Source organism: Balaenoptera acutorostrata, chromosome 13 (assembly GCF_949987535.1).
Source record: "Balaenoptera acutorostrata chromosome 13, mBalAcu1.1, whole genome shotgun sequence".
NCBI classification, from domain to species: Eukaryota; Metazoa; Chordata; class Mammalia; order Artiodactyla; family Balaenopteridae; genus Balaenoptera; species Balaenoptera acutorostrata.
This window is the reverse complement of record NC_080076.1, coordinates 81,175,638-81,195,058: the sequence shown is the minus strand read 5'-3', so window position 1 is coordinate 81,195,058 and position 19,421 is coordinate 81,175,638. Positions and strand designations below refer to the sequence as shown.

At 44.2% G+C, this 19,421-nt stretch overlaps 1 protein-coding gene and 1 non-coding gene across 2 annotated transcripts in view; one reads left to right on the top strand and one right to left on the bottom strand.

Moving 5' to 3' along the window:
- The window catches only part of FBXW8 (F-box and WD repeat domain containing 8), a 117,668-nt gene extending 104,285 nt beyond the window's left edge, over positions 1–13,383 (bottom strand). Inside the window, exon 1 of the mRNA XM_007189655.2 lies at positions 12,965–13,383. Coding sequence (XP_007189717.2) covers positions 12,965–13,285 — 321 coding nt within the window. The 5' untranslated portion in view covers positions 13,286–13,383. The remainder of the gene's footprint in view (positions 1–12,964) is intronic.
- LOC114238773 (U6 spliceosomal RNA) lies at positions 3,152–3,258 on the top strand. Its single transcript, XR_003624058.1, has one exon. It is a non-coding gene; the product is annotated as a U6 spliceosomal RNA (small nuclear RNA).
- Positions 13,384–19,421: the final 6,038 nt, after the last annotated feature.

Here is a 19,421-nt window from a genome sequence, read left to right as displayed (position 1 = left end):
ATCCTAGAAAATAATGCCTCTGCCTTAGCATACTCCAAACTCTGCCACCATCCTCCTTCATCCCAGCCCCCATGACCTCTGGGATGCAGCAGAGCATGGAGGTTTAGAGCACAGATTCCAACTGATCATCCTAGTTCTGCCACCTGACTAGCCACGAGACCAGGCTAAATGCATCTGATTCTTAGCTTCCTCATCTATGAGACAGATACTAACACACCTATTGTGTTATTCATAGGGCAGTTATGAGAATAAAATGAAATAATACATCGAAAGGGCCTGGCACAAGTATCCAGGCTAAGCATGCAATAATTGATTGTTAATAGTACTATTTTCTTTCCTTGAGTGGCATTCCAGGTCCCTTTTTTTCCTTCAACACATACTTCTGATTAGGTTCACATTCCACGTAGCCCCCACGTCAGCTTGTTGTTTACACAGAAAGTTGTCTCCCCTTGTCACGAGATAAACACATGACAGTCGATGACAGTGGAAAGGGGATGGTACAGCAGAAGCTGTCATTCAGAAATATGAATACTGAAAGTATCCAGACAACAAGGGCTTTTCCAAGAGGGCTTTTAAAAAAGAATCATCAATTTAAAAAGGTTATACCACAGTAATTAACTACAGACGGATCTGCTCTAGTGCACAGAGGATGAAAAGGAGGTAGCCAGCAGGGTGTGAATGACCAGTCCGGGGTATTAGGGCTCCCACACCAACAAAGTCAGAGACGCCATGCTGGTCTCACTGTTAACACACGGTGTGATTGTTCTTGATCATTTATAAGTTCTGGAGAGCAACAACTGCTTCAAAGCACTGAATTATAATTATGTAAACACCAACATCACAAAGCCAAACTTTTTTTTTAAATCACTGTGCTCTTAGAAAAGGGAACTCTCCTACACTGTTGGTGGGAATGTAAATTGATACAGCCACTATGGAGAACAGTATGGAGGTTCCTTAAAAAACTAAAAATAGAACTATCATATGACCCAGCAATCCCACCACTGGGCGTACACCCTGAGAAAACCATAATTCAAAAAGAGTCATGTACCACAATGTTCACTGCAGCACTATTTACAACAGCCAGGACATGGAAGCAACCTAAATGTCCATCCACAGATGAATGGATAAAGAAGATGTGGCACATATATACAATGGAATATCACTCAGCCATAAAAAGAAACGAAATTGAGTTATCTGTAGTGAGGTGGATGGACCTAGAATCTGTCATACAGAGTGAAGTAAGAGAAAGAGAAAAACAAATACCGTATGCTAACACATATATATGGAATCTAAAAAAAAAAAAAAAGGTTCTGAAGAACTTAGGGGCAGGACAGGAATAAAGACGCAGACGTAGAGAGTGGACTTAAGGACACGGGGAGGGGGAAGGGTAAGCTGGGACGAAGTGAGAGAGTGGCATGGACATATATACACTACCAAATGTAAAATAGCTAGCTAGTGGGAAGCAGCCGCATAGCACAGGGAGATCAGCTTGGTGCTTTGTGACCACCTAGAGGGGTGGGATAGGGAGGGTGGGAGGGAGGCACAAAAGGGAGGGGATATGGGGATATATGTATACATATAGGTGATTCACTTTGTTATACAGCAGCAACTAACACAACAATGTAAAGCAATTATACTCCAATAAATACGTTAAAAATAATAATAATAAAATAAAAGGTGTGAAGAGTGGGGAAAAAAAATCACTGTGCTCTTAGAATTGCATCTAAACTCCAAAATGATGGTCAATCCCAAACAGATCAAGTCCCAAACTCTTATGTAAATGACCTTCCCTGTTGCTACCACTGGCTGGGAATGGCAGGAAAAAAAAAAAAGAAACCAACATACTAAAGGAAGGTCCACATCTCCATATCTTAAGAAATTTGTAGGGGCTTCCCTGGTGGCGCAGTGGTTAAGAATCCGCCTGCCAATGCAAGGGACACGGGTTCAAAACCTGGCCTGGGAAGATCCCACATGCCGTGGAGCAACTAAGCCCGTGCACCACAACTACTGAGCCTGCGCTCAGGAGCCCGCAAGCCACAACTACTGAAGCCTGCGTGCCTAGAGCCTGTGCTCCACAACAAGAGAAGCCACCGCAATGAGAAGCCCACGCACTGCAACGAAGAGTAGCCCCGGCTCACCGCAACTAAAGAAAGCCTGCCCACAGCAATGACGACCCAACACAGCCAAAAATTTAAAAAACAAACAAACAAACAAATAAATAAATTTATTAAAAAAAAAAAAAAAGAAATATGTAGACCCACAAGGTCAGGAGACCAAATGCTGAAGTTTCATGTTGCACCCTTAGAATCTTTCTGGCAAGACATTCTATCATTGGCTCTTGTAATGGAGGCTGTGGTGGGTCACTGACATTCCCCCTCTGGATCCATGACACTTTCCCCCCAAGATGCCCAGAATGCTGCCTGCCACTGGCTCATAGCTGTGTCCCTTCCCAGGCACTGCCCTTGGCCAAAAAGCTGCCTCATTCCAGGTTACACTCCCTCCTCGAGGGCAGTGTGCATCCAATGACTACTCAACAGCTGAGTATAAAGACCTCTATGTGGGACCCCTCAGAAAGGCCAACCCACGAAACCACCTGCATGCAAATCTCTATCTCAGAGTCTGTTTCACGGAAAATCTAATCTTTATTCCCAAATAGTCTTGTGTTCAGCACATTCACAAGGGCTCTTATGCACAACTCCAGAGACATTAGTCTAGGTAACCTACTTCCCTTTCTACTAAGGAGGCAACAGTGGAATGCAGGTAAGTTAGAGTGATGTTATTATACCAAAAAACAAAAAACTAGAGCAGCTTCAAGGTTAAGTAAATCACTCATAAACTTCTCTCTCTTATTATGAGTAACATATCACTTGGGGAACACCTCACAAAAGATTGAGAGTTACGAGCAAGCTTGATCCTGTGGTTAAATATCTAATTCTTTTATAGGTACAGCATAATTTGACAAGGAGGTGAGCCACATCCTGCACAGAGGCTGCAGCCCAGTAACCACATGTACCTCAATGGTAGCAGCAAGAAGGTCCTAAGCACTCTCATTTGGTACTACCCTGGTTCACAAAGTAAAAAAAAAAAAACAAAAACTACTACTTGCTACTAGTGTGCAGAGAAATACCCTGCCATCTAAAAGGTGCTATCAGCGTTCGCTTCAGCAGCACATATACTAAAATTGGAACGATACAGAGAAGATTAGCATGGCCCCTGCGCAAGGATGACATGCAAATTCGTGAAGCGTCCCCTATTTTTAGCAATTATACTCCAATAAAGATGTTAAAAAAAACAAAGAATTTAACTGCAGTCTCTAAATAGAAAAAAAAATTAAAAATAAAAAAAACTAAAGGTGCTATCAGACTTCCATCTAGGCTATTTTGAAGCATACAGACACCCTAAAAGTTATGGGCCACATTAACCAACTATATCTATACTAACTTAAACATGGAAATGGACAAGTTGGCAGTTCAGAAACTAAGATATTCCAAGAAGAAAAGAGACACTTGAAATTAGGAAACTTGGTCGTACTATAAAAATGTCAGTATGACTACAATGTTTAGAGAATAATTTAGAATGGACAAATTTATGCTACAGAAGACCAGTAAATTTAAAGTATTAACATTCCTTCAAATTTAAAGAAGGACACCCTTTGGACAACATACAAGTTGGGTTTTAATTTTTTTTTTAATGGTTGAGATATTGATTCTCTCTCCAGTATTGGTGACTCTTGTCCTGTATTGTACATCAAAATCATCTGTGGAGTTGTGTGTGTGTGTGTGTGTGTGTGTGTGTGTGTGTGTGTGTGTGTGTGTGTGTGTGTGTGTGTGTGTGTGTGTGTGTTTTAAATCAAAAGCCCAGGGTCTCACTCAGACCTAATGTCCCAAATTCCCAGGGATGGGGTTCAAGCAACTCTTCCTCAGGAATCCTCATACAAACCAAAAGTTGAAAACCACAACCCTAACTTACCAAAAGATGTAAGAATCAATCCTTTCCCAATCAAGCCAAAAAAAAAAAAAAAAAAGCCACCACAAAGGGGTCATGTTACTTTGTTAATTCAAAGTCAGTGAATACTAGATTTTCCCAAAGTCTACTGGACTTACTCCAAAAACGCTAAGAGAAATTGCAAATAGATCCATCCCCAGGGAGGCTGATTTGTACTCTTATGTGCTAATGTAAGACTAATTCTGTAAATGGACTGGTTTTGTGCCTTACTGTTAGAAATTTAATCTGTCTTCTCTTGTTTAGTAGAAGAAGGGATAATTACTAAGAGCCAAATCAGTAAAAAGTGAAGAAACTGACTTAAAGTTTGTTCCCAGTGTAATCTCCAGGGCAAACAACAGGAAAGATCTCTCTAGATGGTGTTTTAAGAAACTAAGAAAAGCACCTGAGTTCAAACAATAGATACATAGCATTTCTGCTAAATCTGTCACTGAAAGGAGACTGTTTTCTACATGAATTTATCTCAACTTTCTACATACTGCTAGTAGACGCACACAATCTAAATCAGAAGGAATAGATGAGTTCCAGTTTCACCCGCATTTTCTTTAAGAAAAATAAAATTAGTTGATTAGGGGAAAATAAGGTCTGAAACACTGTCAAGATAAACAGCCATCCATTTACATTCCCAAATGTGTCTCAAAACACGTTCTTATTTATACAAAAGAAAAAAAATGACAGAAGTCCACCAAAATGTTAACAGCTGTAGCCACTGAGCAATGACATTACAAGAGATTTTTGTTTTCCTCTTTCTATTCTTCTGAATTTCCTCAATATTTTTACAATAACCATGTGATAGTTTCACAAAGAAAAACAATACATTTTTAAGACAAGGTGTTTTATGTTCAAAACACTATCTGAATTCAGGTCCATGCCAGGTGCTAGGCAGAGGGAGGTACTGTTAGCAAATGTATAAGAAATGATATCAACACTCAAACAGCTAAAATCTTTTTTTTTTTTAAAGGATTTTCTTATTTATTTATTTATTTATTTATTTATTTATTTATTTTTGGCTGTGTTGGGTCTTCGGTTCGTGCGAGGGCTTTCTCCAGTTGCGGCAAGCGGGGGCCACTCTTCATCGCGGTGCGGGGACCGCCCTTCATCGCGGTGCGCGGGCCTTTCTCTATCGCGGCCCCTCCCGTCGCGGGGCACAGGCTCCAGACGCGCAGGCTCAGCAATTGTGGCTCACGGGCCCAGCTGCTCCGTGGCATGTGGGATCTTCCCAGACCAGGGCTCGAACCCGTGTCCCCTGCATTAGCAGGCAGATTCTCAACCACTGCGCCACCAGGGAAGCCCTAAAATCTTTTACAGAGCTAAATCACTGTCACGTAAAATGGAATAAAAACTGGAGTCTACAAAAGGCAATAGAGATAGCCCCCCAAGGTATTCCCAAGTTCATCAGGAAACCAGCTATTTAGAACCTGGAAATCATTTCTCCGAAGCAACAACGCTGTAAAGAGTGGTTAAGCTCCCAAGCAGTCCACAAAAAGCCAACTTATCTTTTAACATTTAACCTAATCCCTTGCCTCGCTATGAGAAAGAGCAAAAGGTATTCAATAAATTTTTGTTGACAGCATACGTGGATGATATAACTGAACTTTAACACTACAATATCTAACAGGTACATCGCACTGCATACAGTAGATGCACATTAAACGTCCATGGGATTTGATTTTTTGTAATGGGCTTTCCCACTTCAAGAGCCATTATCATTCACCACCTACTGGTATGATTCCCCTGGGCACTCTGGCAAGGGGTGGACACAAGAGAGCAATCTAAACGATTGGGCAGCGAGGGCTGCGGCGACCCCAGGAAGCTGGGCAGTGGAGAAAGCTAGGGAGGCAGAGGAGGCACGACCTCTGCTTTCAAAGCCCCCTTTTAGTCTAAACTGGGATACAGTTTTTCTCTCCAGAAAGAAGTCAGGAGGGGGAGGGGGAGCTCCCTTATCAAAAGCTTCCAGTCCCAGAGGGGCCTGTGTGGGTATGGTTTGTTTGTGGAAAGATTTTCACATCAAGGGTCCCAAATACTCCAAGCACATTCGTACCATCAGAATTGGCTATATAATTTGTAGAGCCCAGTGGAAAATGGAAATGAGGGGCCCCTTGTTTAATATTAAGAATGTCAAGATGGCAACAACAGAGCATTAAACCAAGCACAGGGTGCTTCTAAGCCTGGGGCCCCATGTGACCACACAGGTCACATGGGCCCACAAGGCCAGCTGGCCCTGGCCACCACAGAACCTTTGCACTTGCCATTCTCTGCCTAGAATGCCCTCCCCCAAATCTCTGCACACTTGCTCCCTCACCTCTTCCATAAGCATGACCTTCCCAGGAAGGCCCTCTTGGATAGCACCATCCCCAACACATACATACTACCCTTCCACCTGCTTTATTCTTCTCCAGGGCATCTATTACCTGACAATTATTTGTTCATTGTCCATCTCCCTCTAGCCCGGAATGTGGGCTTTATAAGAGCATGAATTTTTTCTCACTTGTTCACTGCTGTAGCCTCAGTGCCTAGAAGAGTACCTGGTACCAAGAAGCCACCTAATGAGTACTTGAGGAGTGAATGAATGGAGCCCAGGCTGCTTCAAGCAGCAGAACCTTTCAACAAACAGACGTCCTAAGTTACAAGCTGTTCTAGTGTACACAGAGACCATTTCAAAACGTGCCCAAGTAGACATGTGCTCACTCATAACAGGAAAAAAATGCATGGCACTGACAAGAGAACGTTTTAGTTGGAGTAAAGGAAAAGGCAGAGAACCTTGGGCTGGAGTTATCAGGGGAGAGTTAACATAGGAACAAGAATCAAGTTAAGCCTTAAAAGGAAGGCAAAGGACAGAAAGGGGAAGGAAGGTCACTCCAGGTAAGCCAATGCATGAGTTCACATTTGACTCGGTTGCCTTCTCATCTTGTATTAGTCAGTTTCCTTACTTGTTTCTAACTTTAAAAAAAGAGGAAAGTCAAGTCATCAAATTGACCTTGTTGACAACATAGATGTATGCTCTGACAAATTAAATATTGACAAAGTGAGCAATAAATATTGGCCAACAGTATTAAACCTTTCATCAGGCCTGAAAACCCAAATCGTACCTCTCTGAATGTTCACAGGGGTTCTAACCATCATAGAGCCTCCTTATAAGGCTGCTGTTGGAAGCAGCAGCTCTGCCCATGTTATTTCAATTCCACACATGCTGACGGGGCCCTCACTGCACTGAGTACGATAGGTGGGGTTACAAGAGGAAGACAAGAGACCCTGCCCTCCAGGGATTCCAGGGGGCGGCTTGAAGCAAGAGGCTCACCAGGGATAAGCTTTAGCAAAGAGGAAGTGAGACAGTATAATGAACTCTTCTGCAATACTAATGATAATAATAGCACCAGCTTTAATTTACTGTCTACTTACTGTAAGCCAGCTTGGGGCTAAGAATGTCCCAGCCTCTACACAAGATCATACTAACCTGGGCCTCATTTGATAAGTAAGGCAGGCTAAGTGACCTGCCCAAGGTCAGACAACCAGTCAGCGGCAGAGACCGCATCTGAACTCCGGTCCGCCCAATTCCAAGCCTGGACTTGTAACCAGAGCCATCCTGTTCCATTAATGCTACCCTTTCAGTTAAAAGAAGCGAGACTAGGCTTCTGAGCTCAGGGACTGGGTCCATTCTGCTTACTACTGATTCCCTGGCACCCAGCTGACCCACAAATATGTTGGATGAACAGAAACCACTTACATTGCTACAGTTAGTGCTGCTTCAAACAGTTACCCACTTAAAGTGGTCATCTGGTGTTTCTGCCCAACCTCCATCCCCTCTTTTCTTTTAGGAAACCACCCCACTCTTAGTCAACATGGCTTAGGTGGGGCTGACCCCACTCTTAGTCAACATGAGTGGGCAGTGGATATGGGCCTGGCCAATTTGTGTCAGTGACTGGTTTGAGGATGGCTCCGTGACCCAGTCTGGATCAATGGGAATTTAAGTTCATGACTTCTGCTGCCATAAAACAGATGCTCTCTTTCCCCTGGGTTGCTAAGCTGACAGAATATAAGACTGGAGTTGCTGGCAGCCATTTTATCCCAAATTGAGATAAAGCCAATTCTATGAATAAAGCCAAGGCTATGAATAATGCCAACAAAAGGAAAGCAGGACTGAGAGATGGAGAGATTTCTACAGAGAAAAAAAATTTTGTAACTATTGAGGTAACTGATGTTAACTAAACTTACTGTGGTAATCATTTTGTAACATATACATATGTCAAGTCACCGTGCTGTACCTGTCAGTGTTCTATGTCAATTATATCTCAGTAAAACTGGGGTGGGGGGAGGACAAAAAGAGATGGAGAGACTTCTAGTTACATCATAAAACCACCCAGAACAAGGACCACACCTGGAATTTTCAGTTACATGAATCAACAGATTCCAGTTTGGTTTTTTTTAAGCCAGTCTGAGTTGGGTGCTGACTGCTTGCAGCCCAGAGTCCTGACACATCACCTAAATAGAGATGGGACCGAGCAACTGGATTTCATAACCACCACAGTGAAGAAAGCAGCAGCATACTTGCAATTATACTTCACTAACTGTGAGAAGCCTGAGTTTACTGAGAAAGGGAAAAAAGACAAAAAAGACAAAGTGCCTACTGCCTCTAAAATTCTATGCAGGGCTGTATCATTTCTTTCACTAACTCAACCATATACCAAGAAGACAATTTAGGTGTCCCTAACTCACCACCTAAAACAGATGGTTTCTAAGCACTATTACTAAAAGCTTCACAAGAGAAGACGAGGCTCAATGGGCGTCATTTCTAAGTTTTCATTTCAGCTGGGCTTGTCCATCAAAGGTCTTGCCTGTACCCGGCCATGTGACACTACAAGGCGATGCTGTTCACGTACCCATCAAGAGGCAATTTCACTCCTGACTGCTAACGTTCTAGTTGTTCTTGCTCTAGTGATGATACTGAAAACTGAAGTGAGAGAGACTGCACCAAAAATACAACAGGATGTGCTGGTATAGCAGAGTGCTCCAAAGGTGGGGAAAAGGGGGAGAGGGGGTGTTAGGATGTGGTACCAGCTTTTTATTTCCCTTTCAGGTCAACTGGATGAGCCTGTCAGAGTTTCTGGGGAGCCCCAAATGGAACTAAATTTTCCTTCTCAGGAGTCACCCACAGATCAAAGGGTTCTTGGGAAGACATAAGGCAAAGACCACAAACTCATGGCCCAAGGCAAATCTAGTCGAAGGAGAGGCGGTGTTTTCTATTAACAAAAACTAAAAGTGGGAAGAGTTTTTGTGGTAGATTGTTATATTAACTAGTCCCCTAATTTGTTTATGCCTCTCTGTGTTCAAGCATTTGGGTATCTGACTCTGGGTGTGGCCATATGAATTGCTTTGGTCAATGAGACAATAACAAACATGACCTAGGCAGAGACTTCAAAAGCCCTTGGGGGCTGGGACTTGCCTTTTTGCTGCTCTCATAACTCTGGTAAGGTCCACCCAGGGCTAACGTGCTGGAAGATGAGACACATAATCCAGACACACACACACAACCAGAAGTGGAGCTGCCTCGCTGACAGGAGTTAACCTCAGACAGGTACATGAGCCTACTCATGCCCAGCCCAACTGCCACTCTGCAAGATGGTGAGCTAAATAAATCTTGGTTGTCTTAAGCCAAAGTTTTCGGGGGGTTTTGCAGCAAAAACTGATAGAGCCCACATAAAAATACATAATTGCAATTTGGGGGGAAAAAACCCTAAAGACTCTGCAACACCAGGACCACATTCCTACACGGCAACAAGCAGCTGAACCGGGCAGAGGCTCTCACTTTTAGCCCAGCCACAGCTTACATTTTCCAATTCATCACTATCATCTCATCCATGCTAGGGTCACATTCAGTTGCCATATGTAGTCTCAGTTGGGTGGTGGTATATTTATGGCAAAGAAGAAAGTGAAATACTATATTCCACATACTCCAGTTACTATGAAAAGTGAAAAAACCAGTACAACCACTTTGGAAAACGGTCATTATCTACTAAGGCTGAACATACACATATCTTGTAACCCAGCAATTCCACTCCTAAGCAAATACCCAAGAAGAGTGTGTACATACGTTCCAAAAGATGTACAAAATGTTCACAGCAGCACTATTCCTGACAGCCCCAAACTGGCTATCAACAAACTAGTTATCAACAATGCCTATCAACAGTAGAATTAGTAAGATGTGGCATATTCATAGGGATAAATCTCATACATAATGCTATGCACAAGAACCCAAAAGTATGTGCTGTATGGTTCTACTTATATAGTTCAAAATCAGATAAAATTAAAATAAGATGTTAGAAGTCAGGTGAGTGGTTACCCTTGGGTGGAATGGCACACATAGGGGTTCTGAAAAGCTGGTAATGCTGTTCTGTAACCTGGGTGCTGTTTACATTGATGTGTACAGTCCTGGAAATACATCAAGATGTACATTTATGGTTGGTACACTTCAATAGAGAGGTTGCCTTTTTTTTTTAATTTTTAAAAAGTGGGGAAACAAGACCAAGAGGAGGGCTGTGCTTCAAGAAAAAATGGTTAAGTATTTTTCTTTAGGGGTACTGTGAAGACAATATCTACACCGTTATGTTTACTACTAAATGTGACAAAAAGAACGGTAGCTGTTATGAAACAAATTATTACAAAAGTATGGCTGGAATCTGAAGACACAACACCTGATGAACTAAGAAAAAAAGGATCAAATGAGTAACATGTAGCCTACTTCACTCATTTGCATTTCCTCCCTGCCCTCTGTGGGCTTTGGGACTTACAACCCCTGAAATACCTTTTCTATAAAGGCTGCCATCATTTCTCAGACTGAAGATACTGGGTGGGTCCCTTAAAACAATTACTTTCCTAAACCTCATCTGTCATATGGGGCTAATGCTGTCCACTGGAGAGGGTCATTGGGAGAACTGAAGAAGACAACGTCTCTAAACCCTGACAAGACAATACCAAGGAGACAAACAAGTAAGCATGCAATGAATTATTATTACTTTATTTTTTATTTACAGCAGTGTTACTGATGATTGCTAAGTACAAAAAACAAACAAAAAAACAAAACCACTAGCGGTGCCCCAAAGTTTGGATGCTCCTCACGGTAGTTTAGAGCCTAGCAGAACCTAATGTGCTGATTCCAAAGGGAGCAGAAGGGATCAAGGGCATATACTCCAGGGCAGGCTTTTTCTAACTATAAATGAAACAGATTCTGAAGTCCCTTGGATCCTCCAGCAGGCAGGCCGTTTCCATTTTTAGGATACTTCAGTTAGGGCTCCACTATTTTTGGTATCAATGCCTGTGCCTCAGGAATGTTAGGACAAGAAAGACTAGGGAATCAAGACCTCAAACCAAAATAAGCTGTACAGCTGAGAACAATGTCTCAAACTCACCTGATCATCCCAATCACCAGGTTTCTGGGCCCCTCCTCTAGAAACTGATGCAGCAGGGCTGGGAAGGGCCAGAACCTAGATTTTAATAAGGCTTAATGTGATTGTTACAGCAAGTCAAGTTTAGGGAACTCCTACCTGGTGAAATTTAAAGTCCAACAGATCTGAATCCAAATTCAATCCCAAGAACTTGCAGCTGGGTAACCCTGGGCAAATTACAGAAAACCTGCATTTCCTCCTTTGTAAAATGAGACTGATAATACCTACCTCCCAGGATTGTTGTGACTCCTGAATACAATGCCACTTTCACTGGGGAGGATGTGCGAGGCCCCAAATGTGCCTTTGTCCTAATAATCCACATTCCTGTTTCTCTTTACCCCCAGAGCTGGTCTTGCCTCAGCCTACAAGTTTACTTTTGTGGGGATAACTTCTGTGTAGATCTGGACTGGCCTGAACAGCTTATCAGGTGCTAAGTCACCTTCCCAAGGCATTGAAAAATTTAATTTTTACATGTCAGACTTCTTCAGTGATGACCCGCTTCTTACAGAAGCACGCATGACGCCAATATGAATTTTCATATATAAGAATTAACACATTAAATGAGAACGCTTATAACACACACATACACACACAAAAAAAGGTTATATCTAACCTTAGAGATAGGCAGAGCACAGAACCAGAAACTTTGTGAAATCTTATAGCTACTAATGTTATTTGAATATAACTACATATTATGTTGAATAAGCCATTTCTTCTGGAAACAGCTTAGCAATTACAGAATTACTCCCAATTGAGAAGCCATAGACGCTGCCTTTGAGCCCAACTTAAGTCATTAAAACCTGCTGCCTTTTTCCAACTCTTAAACATGAATGTGTTTCAGGTGATCTTGATTGTGCCAACTTTGTGAAAGAGGCTTTTTTTTTTTTTTTTTTTTTTAAAGAGAGAGGGTTCCTGGCTTCCTCCAGATTCTGGAAGGGATTCATACCCCACAAAATGGGCACTATGATTAGCATGGAGGTTCTTATCAAAAGTTTTTTTTCTGCTTTAACTGAAGTAATACATGAACAGTTAGAAAAACTTGAATTGTACAACCACTATATAGAGAAAAGTTAAAATTCCTTCCTAACCACGTCGTGAGTTCTCCTCCCCAAAGGCAACCTTGTTAAAAGTTTAGGAACCCTTCTGGATCAGGATTTCTCGGTCTCATACTTGCTGACATTTTAGGCCAAATAATTTTTTGTGGGTGCTGTCCTGTGCATTGTAGAATGTTCATGAGCATTCCTGGCCTCTAACCACTAGACGCTTGCAGCGAACACGCCTCCGCCCCAATTGTGGCATCCAAAAATGTCTGCAGACACTGCCAAAACGGGGGACAAAATCGCCCCCAGCTGGGAACCACACCTTCCAGAGATACTCAATGCACGCACACACACAGGGGTGTGTACCTCTACTCATTTCCCCACCCCCACACTGGCGGCACACAGTTACTTTCCAACTCATTAGGCGGTCTGTACCGGGGCGACGGCCAGCCCGTGCCTCGGCGGGAGGCGACGGCCACTCACCAGGTCCCGGATGAGCTGGTCCACCAGCTGCTCCCCGCCGCCGGCAGCCTCGCGGGCCGGAGGGGAGCGGGAACGGCTCGCCGCCTCCTGCCTCTCGGCCCGGGTCGCCCGCGCCGCCGGGGACCGCCCCGCGCCCTCCAAAAGGCCCTGGGCCAGCGCCAGGTACCCCGAGGCCTGCTGCTCGCCGCGCCCAGGGACCACCTCGGGCCGCCGCGGCCGCCGCTCGGTAGCCTCGGGCCGCCGCCGCTTCCTCAGCGCCTGGGCCTGCGCCAGCTCCTCCTGCCAGCGCCGGCGGAACTCGTCCAGACTGTGGTCGTCCATCGCCGCCGCTCCCGGCCCGCCGCGTCCCCCTCGGCCCACCAGGTGCCACGGGACGGTCCCTCCGCGGGAAGTGTCCGCCGCCGCCGGAAACCGCCGCCGCTGCCGCGCTCTGGTTCCGGGTGGGCTGCCCCGCCCCGCCCCGCCCCGCCCCGCCCCCAGTGCGTCCCTCCGGCTGTCCCTGGCACTGTGGCTTGCGGCAACCCAGGCCGGGGTCTGTGCCCTGCCCCCGCCCCCAGCTTCTCAACTTTCGGCTTGTGGCTTTTGCCAAGCGCAGACTGTGCGCCAAGCCCTGTTTTTTCATTCAAACATGCATTGAGCAACTACTATGTCAGGCGCTGAGAATTCAGTATTTGAATCTGCAGCAACAAAAATAATCTCTTCCCTCTTGGGGTTTGCATTCAAGTGAGGGGTTGGGAAGGAGGAGGCGTTCAACAAACGAATATGAACGTTTGAATCCGTGGGAGGCATTATGAAGAAGCTAAAACAAGTGAAGGTAATAAAACAAGGCGAGGGACGGGGATGGGCGGATTACTTTTAGAAGGATGGTCAGAGAATGGACTGTCTGATATGTCATGTGAACTAAAAGCTAAATGAGGAGAGAAACCAGCCATGGGAAGATCAGATCTCAGAAGAGATCTTTCCAGAAGGAACTGCAAGTGAGAGGGCTATGAGATTGGAAAGAAAGAGGCATACAATAGCATACCAACTTCTAAGGGCTTTGTATCTGTTGTTCGCTCCTCAGGGACTTTTATCCCCACCTTGACCTGGTTAACTCTTACACATCTTTCATATCTCAGTTCTCCTCCCAAACCCCACCCCCGCAAATCAGGTCTCCCTGCTATTCATTCTTAACTGCATCCCATACTTATAGCACAGAACACAATTTGTAATTTTATATCTGTGTGATGTCTTACTAACATCTCCCTTCCCTACTGGACTGTCAGTTCTTAGCTTGGAGGCCAGTGATTAATAGGAGCTCAATAAATATTTACTTAATAACAACCCTTAAAGTGAGAACTACTGTCTCCACTTTACAGATAAATAGCCACAAATCACACAGCTGGTAATTTGCAGACCCAGGATTCCAATCCTCTTTCTTACTCCATACCTGACCTATTAATTATCAGAATCATAGAGCCCACACATCTAAACCAGCTAGGAACCATTTGGCGGCACCTCTGGTTACTGTGTGTGTGTGTGTGTGTGTGTGTGTGTGTGTGTGTGTGTGTGTGTGTGTCTGTTTTCAAATTCAGTGGTATCACCAGCATGGTTGTTGACAGCCTGGGTGCCAGAGTTGGATCTAGGTGGGAATCCCAGCACCTTCATTTACTCACATCCTCTTTCTTCCAGCAATTCCGCTTCTAGGAATTTATCCAAGAGAAGAAAATTGAGGAGTTCAAAGAATACCTTCAAGGAGGTTCACTGAAGCATTGTTTATAGTGCTAAATATCAGAAGCAATCTAAGTAGTTGACAATAGGGCATTGGTTAACTAAGTTATGCTCCATTAGAATGTAAGAAAGATCCTAACTGGCTTGTCAGCTTCATGAGAGCAGAGACCTGATCTGTTTGTTCTTTGCTATGTCTTCAGTGCTCAAAACAGTGTCTGGCACATAGTACTACAAATAATGAATGAGTAAATGAAAAACTGTGCAGCTATTAAATTACATTGGAGAAGAAAACTTAACTATGTGAAAATTATTCACAATATAGCAAAGTCAGGATACATAACTGTATGTATGGCATGATCCCAGTGATGTCTCTTAAAGAGAGTATATGCATTAAGAAGAATATACACCCAAATCTTACCAAAAGAGATCTCTAGAGAGAACAGAATTATGGGTGATTTAGTGTTCTTTATCTTTATCTGTATATTATAATTTGCTACAATAAATGTTGTCCCAGCCTGAGTTCCTCCAGAAAGCAGAGCCTGAGACCTAGGCTTGCAGGCAGCTAGTTATTTGTAGGAGTGATTCCAGAGAAGAAGCATGGGGGACCGAGAAAACTGAAACAGGGAAGGAGGAACAGCTAATCCAAAGAGCATTCTTGAGTTGGTCCTGTTCTGGGCAACTTACACTCAATCTCCCTGGGACCTTCTAAGGAGCCTTGAAGATTGTCCTCCCAAGAAATAAGAGCTGGAAGGGAACATTTATCCATTGGCTCATCCTCCGTTAGAGAAAGGTTAAACCATGGGTTTTTCATAATCTTTCACTTCCAGGTTGAAGATAAGTAAACAGATTCCCATGGATGTCCCACACCAAGGCAGTGAAGAGACGCTGGGGCAAAAAGCAAGAGACACTCTATACAACTAACAGGAGGGACTGTCAGGCACAAGTCAGTCGCTACAGCCAGGGCTAAAGTAAATGGCAAATCAAGAGGATGTAGTGTAGGGCATTATAAGTGCCCAGTAAGTATTTTTAGTTATAAAGATAAAATGAACTATTTTCCCCCCAAACACTCAGCTAACATCGCACTTCATTCTAGATGCTTTCCATATGAATTCCAAAGATCAAACTTGTTTTTATTTATCTGCTTGTGGGTCAGAAGGCAAATAAGGCTCTTTTTATATCTCTAGGACTTATGTAGCATCTAATACTTGAAAAGCAAACTAGAAAAAGTTTTAAATGCCTAATTTTGATGGTCAAAAAGTCAGTTTCCTCTTACCCCTGTAAAAGAATTTTAAGGGGCAGAGGGGGCAGGCTAATGGGGCCATTAGTCACCCAGGGAAAATGAAAAAAGAGGGGAGAAAAATGCTAAGAGGAAGGGAAATTCTGTCCTTTTCTCAGTATTGCCTACCATTCACTAAGAATATTATGTTGATTTTATATCTTCCCAATAAAATAGCAAATTCCTGGGCCTCCATATCCTCAAATGAAAAATAAAGGTAAAGGGCTTCCCTGGTGGTGCAGTGGTTAAGAATGCTCCTGCCAATGCAGGGGACACGGGTTCGAGCCCTGGTCCGGGAAGATCCCACATGCCGCGGAGCAACTAAGCCCGTGCACCACAACTACTGAGCCTGCGCTCTAGAGCCCGCGACCCACAGCTACTGAACCCGCGTGCCACAACTACTGAAGCCCGCGCGCCTAGAGCCCGTGCTCCGCAACAAGAGAATCCACCGCAATGAGAAGCCCACGCACCGCAACGAAGAGTAGCCCCTGCTCGCCGCAAGTAGAGAAAGCCCACGCGCAGCAACGAAGACCCAACGCAGCCAAAAATAAATAAAATAAATAAATTTATTTAAAAAAATAAAGGTAAAGATATCTCCCCTTTAGAGTAAGGCCTGTAAGATGCCATAAGATGCACCATATGCGAGCATCCGTAACGCACATCGCAAGCATTCTATGAATGATCATTATGATCCACATTAACATGGTCTTGGCAGTTAGAGATTATGTCTAACCTATCCTCTGTACGTCTAGTGTTCCATGAGCCCCACCTTTTCCCCTATCAAGAGTGTTCCTTGCAAGTCCAATCCATTAGAGATCTTTGGTTGCAAGCAACAGATATCAAATCTCGATACCTCAAGCGTAAAGTAATCGAACTCGGAGAAATAAAGGAAAAGAGGAATGACTAGACCCTTGGAATGCCCAGAACCAGATCAGATTCAGAGATGTCATTATAGGAAATCCTGAACCATCCGTTTTGGTTGCACTCACCACCTGTCTTCCGTGTTCTGGGATTCAAAATCCCAGAGCAGGAGCTCTCAGAGTGTGACCCTTGGACCAGCATCACCTGGGGACTCCTTAGGAATGCAAACCCTCAGGCCAGACTACTGAATAAGATACTGTGATGCAACCCTAGCAACCTGTGCTTTAACAGTCCCTCCAGGTGACTCTGATGCACAATCCAGTTTGAGAACCACCATCCCAGAGGATCACTGGAGTGGCCTAGTTTGGGTCACATTCCAGGCCCTGACTAAGGAGCAGGGACTACAGTGGGCTGGATTTCCAGGACTGTATGAAGTGAGGCAGCAGAGTTCCCCAAAACAGCAGAAGGGGGAAGGGATACTGGACCAGGCTAAAACATCTGCAAGGCTGTCATAGGAAGGAGGCTCTGGGAAGTCAGTCTTAATGCTTCCCATGCCTGCACACCTCCTCTGCCCATGGTCGAGATGTTGTACGCTCCCCTCCAAACCCCAGCTCTGCCGGAGCCCCAGAAAGATGGCTGAAAAATGGCCATCACCCTTCCCCAAGTACCTCCTGCCTCACTGCTCCTCCTCAGACCACTCATATGCTGGACTACAGGGGTTCAAGAACTTCTTCACTGCAGAGTCAGGGAGGTCTCAAAAAAGTAGTTACAGTGGGGGACAGGCGCAAAGATCATTAACTTGCTCTCATGTACAAGGTAAGAGGTTTTATCAGTTCCCACGGCTGCTGTAACAAATTAATAACACACAAACAAAGTGACTTAAAAACAACACGCAATTATTCTTTTATAGTTCTAGAAGCCAGACGTCCAAGATCCATTGCACGGGGCTGAAATCAAGGTGCTGGCAGGGCCCTGCTTTCTCAGAGGCTTGAGAGGAGAATCTGTTTTCTTACCTTTTCCAGCTTCTAGAACGTGCACTCCTTGCGTTCCTTGGCTCGTGGCTTCTTCCTCCATCTTCAAAGCCAGCAGGGTAGCATCTTCCTTCCGCCATCGCACTGCCTTCCACCTCTGTGTTCAGGTCTCCCTCTGCCTCCCTCTTGTAAGGATTCCTGTGATTACATAAGGCCCACCTGGGGAATCCAGGCTCCTCTCCCCATCTCAAGATCCTTAATTTACTTTTTTTTTTTTTTTTTTTGGCCACTGCGCAGCATACAGGATCTTAGTTCCCCAACCAGGGATGGAACCTGTGCCCCCTGCAGTGGAAGCGAAGAGTCTTAACCATTGGCCCACCAGGGAAGTCCCTCAAGATCCTTAATTTAGTCACATCAGCAAAAACCTTTTTGCCATCTAAGGTAGCATTCCAAGGTGCCAGAGATTAGGACCTGGCTATCTTTGGGGGCCATTGTTCAGCCTACCACAGAAGGCCTTCAGTGACCACAGACTCAAATGCCTTCAGGTGACTCCATGAAATCAAAATGAGGCAAGTAGAGCAGGTATGGACAGCGGCAAATGGAGTGTGGACGCCCATCTAGAGGGGAAACCAAAACTCTGCTCTAGACACCGTTGGATCTTAATCCAAATCTTCTAAAACCCAGTATCTTGACTTTTAATGACTAGCAACAAATTCTGATTTTTAAAGATTTTTATTAAAAGTGTAAATTGCATTCAGTAGCCTCCAAACCCCAACGGTAGTTCATTCTTGAGCAATCCATCAATTAGGACAAAGCTCCCTTCCACTTACCATTAAGATACCTCTTTAGCTCTTGTGAGCAGCTTGAGGAATGACACCTCATTTGGGGCCACTAATGAGCGAAGAACACCAGGAGACTCACATGAAACTAATAGAAATAATTGTGACTTCAAAGTATAGTGTTTAGAAACATTAACAAAAACATCAGAATTTTACAAGCAGCCATTTCGCATATCAACGAATATGGTGTATTCATTGCTATAGGCATTATTGCCCTTTGTTGCTGTTTTATGCCTTCATAAATAGCAAAATATAAAATTCCTTGGGGAACAACTGTGGTCTTAAAGAAAAACTATCTATAGCAAGAAACAATTTGCTTGTTCTTGAGAATTCTCCCATCAATAATTCCATTTTTTAAAATGTTGCACAGACGGAATTCAGTGTCAGCTGCCAGTTACAGACTTAATCACTTAAAAGGAGGTTGTCCCATATGGACACCACTCCCTGTATCTGTTTCTCTCTCCTCAGTCTCCTCTTGTTTTTATTGAAGCCCTCACCCCTTTCATCTCCCCAGCCCGGTTCCAAAGCCCCTCCCTCCGTAGGTGTTACTCTCCCCAGGGTTCTATCCCTGGGTCCCTTTTATTTGTCTTGAAAATTCAGCCTCACCTGAGGCTCATCAGAGACGCTCTGTTAATGGAGGTGGCCATGGTTTTGGGGCTCTCACTCCAGCTTAGACTCTGAGACTCCAAGAGCTGATTTCCTTGCCTGCCTACTTACAAAGCAACACACCAAGGCAAGCTTGGGTTTTTCCTGGAGCCGTTCCAGTCTGGGTTCACAGGAACAGATTCTTGTTAGCATGA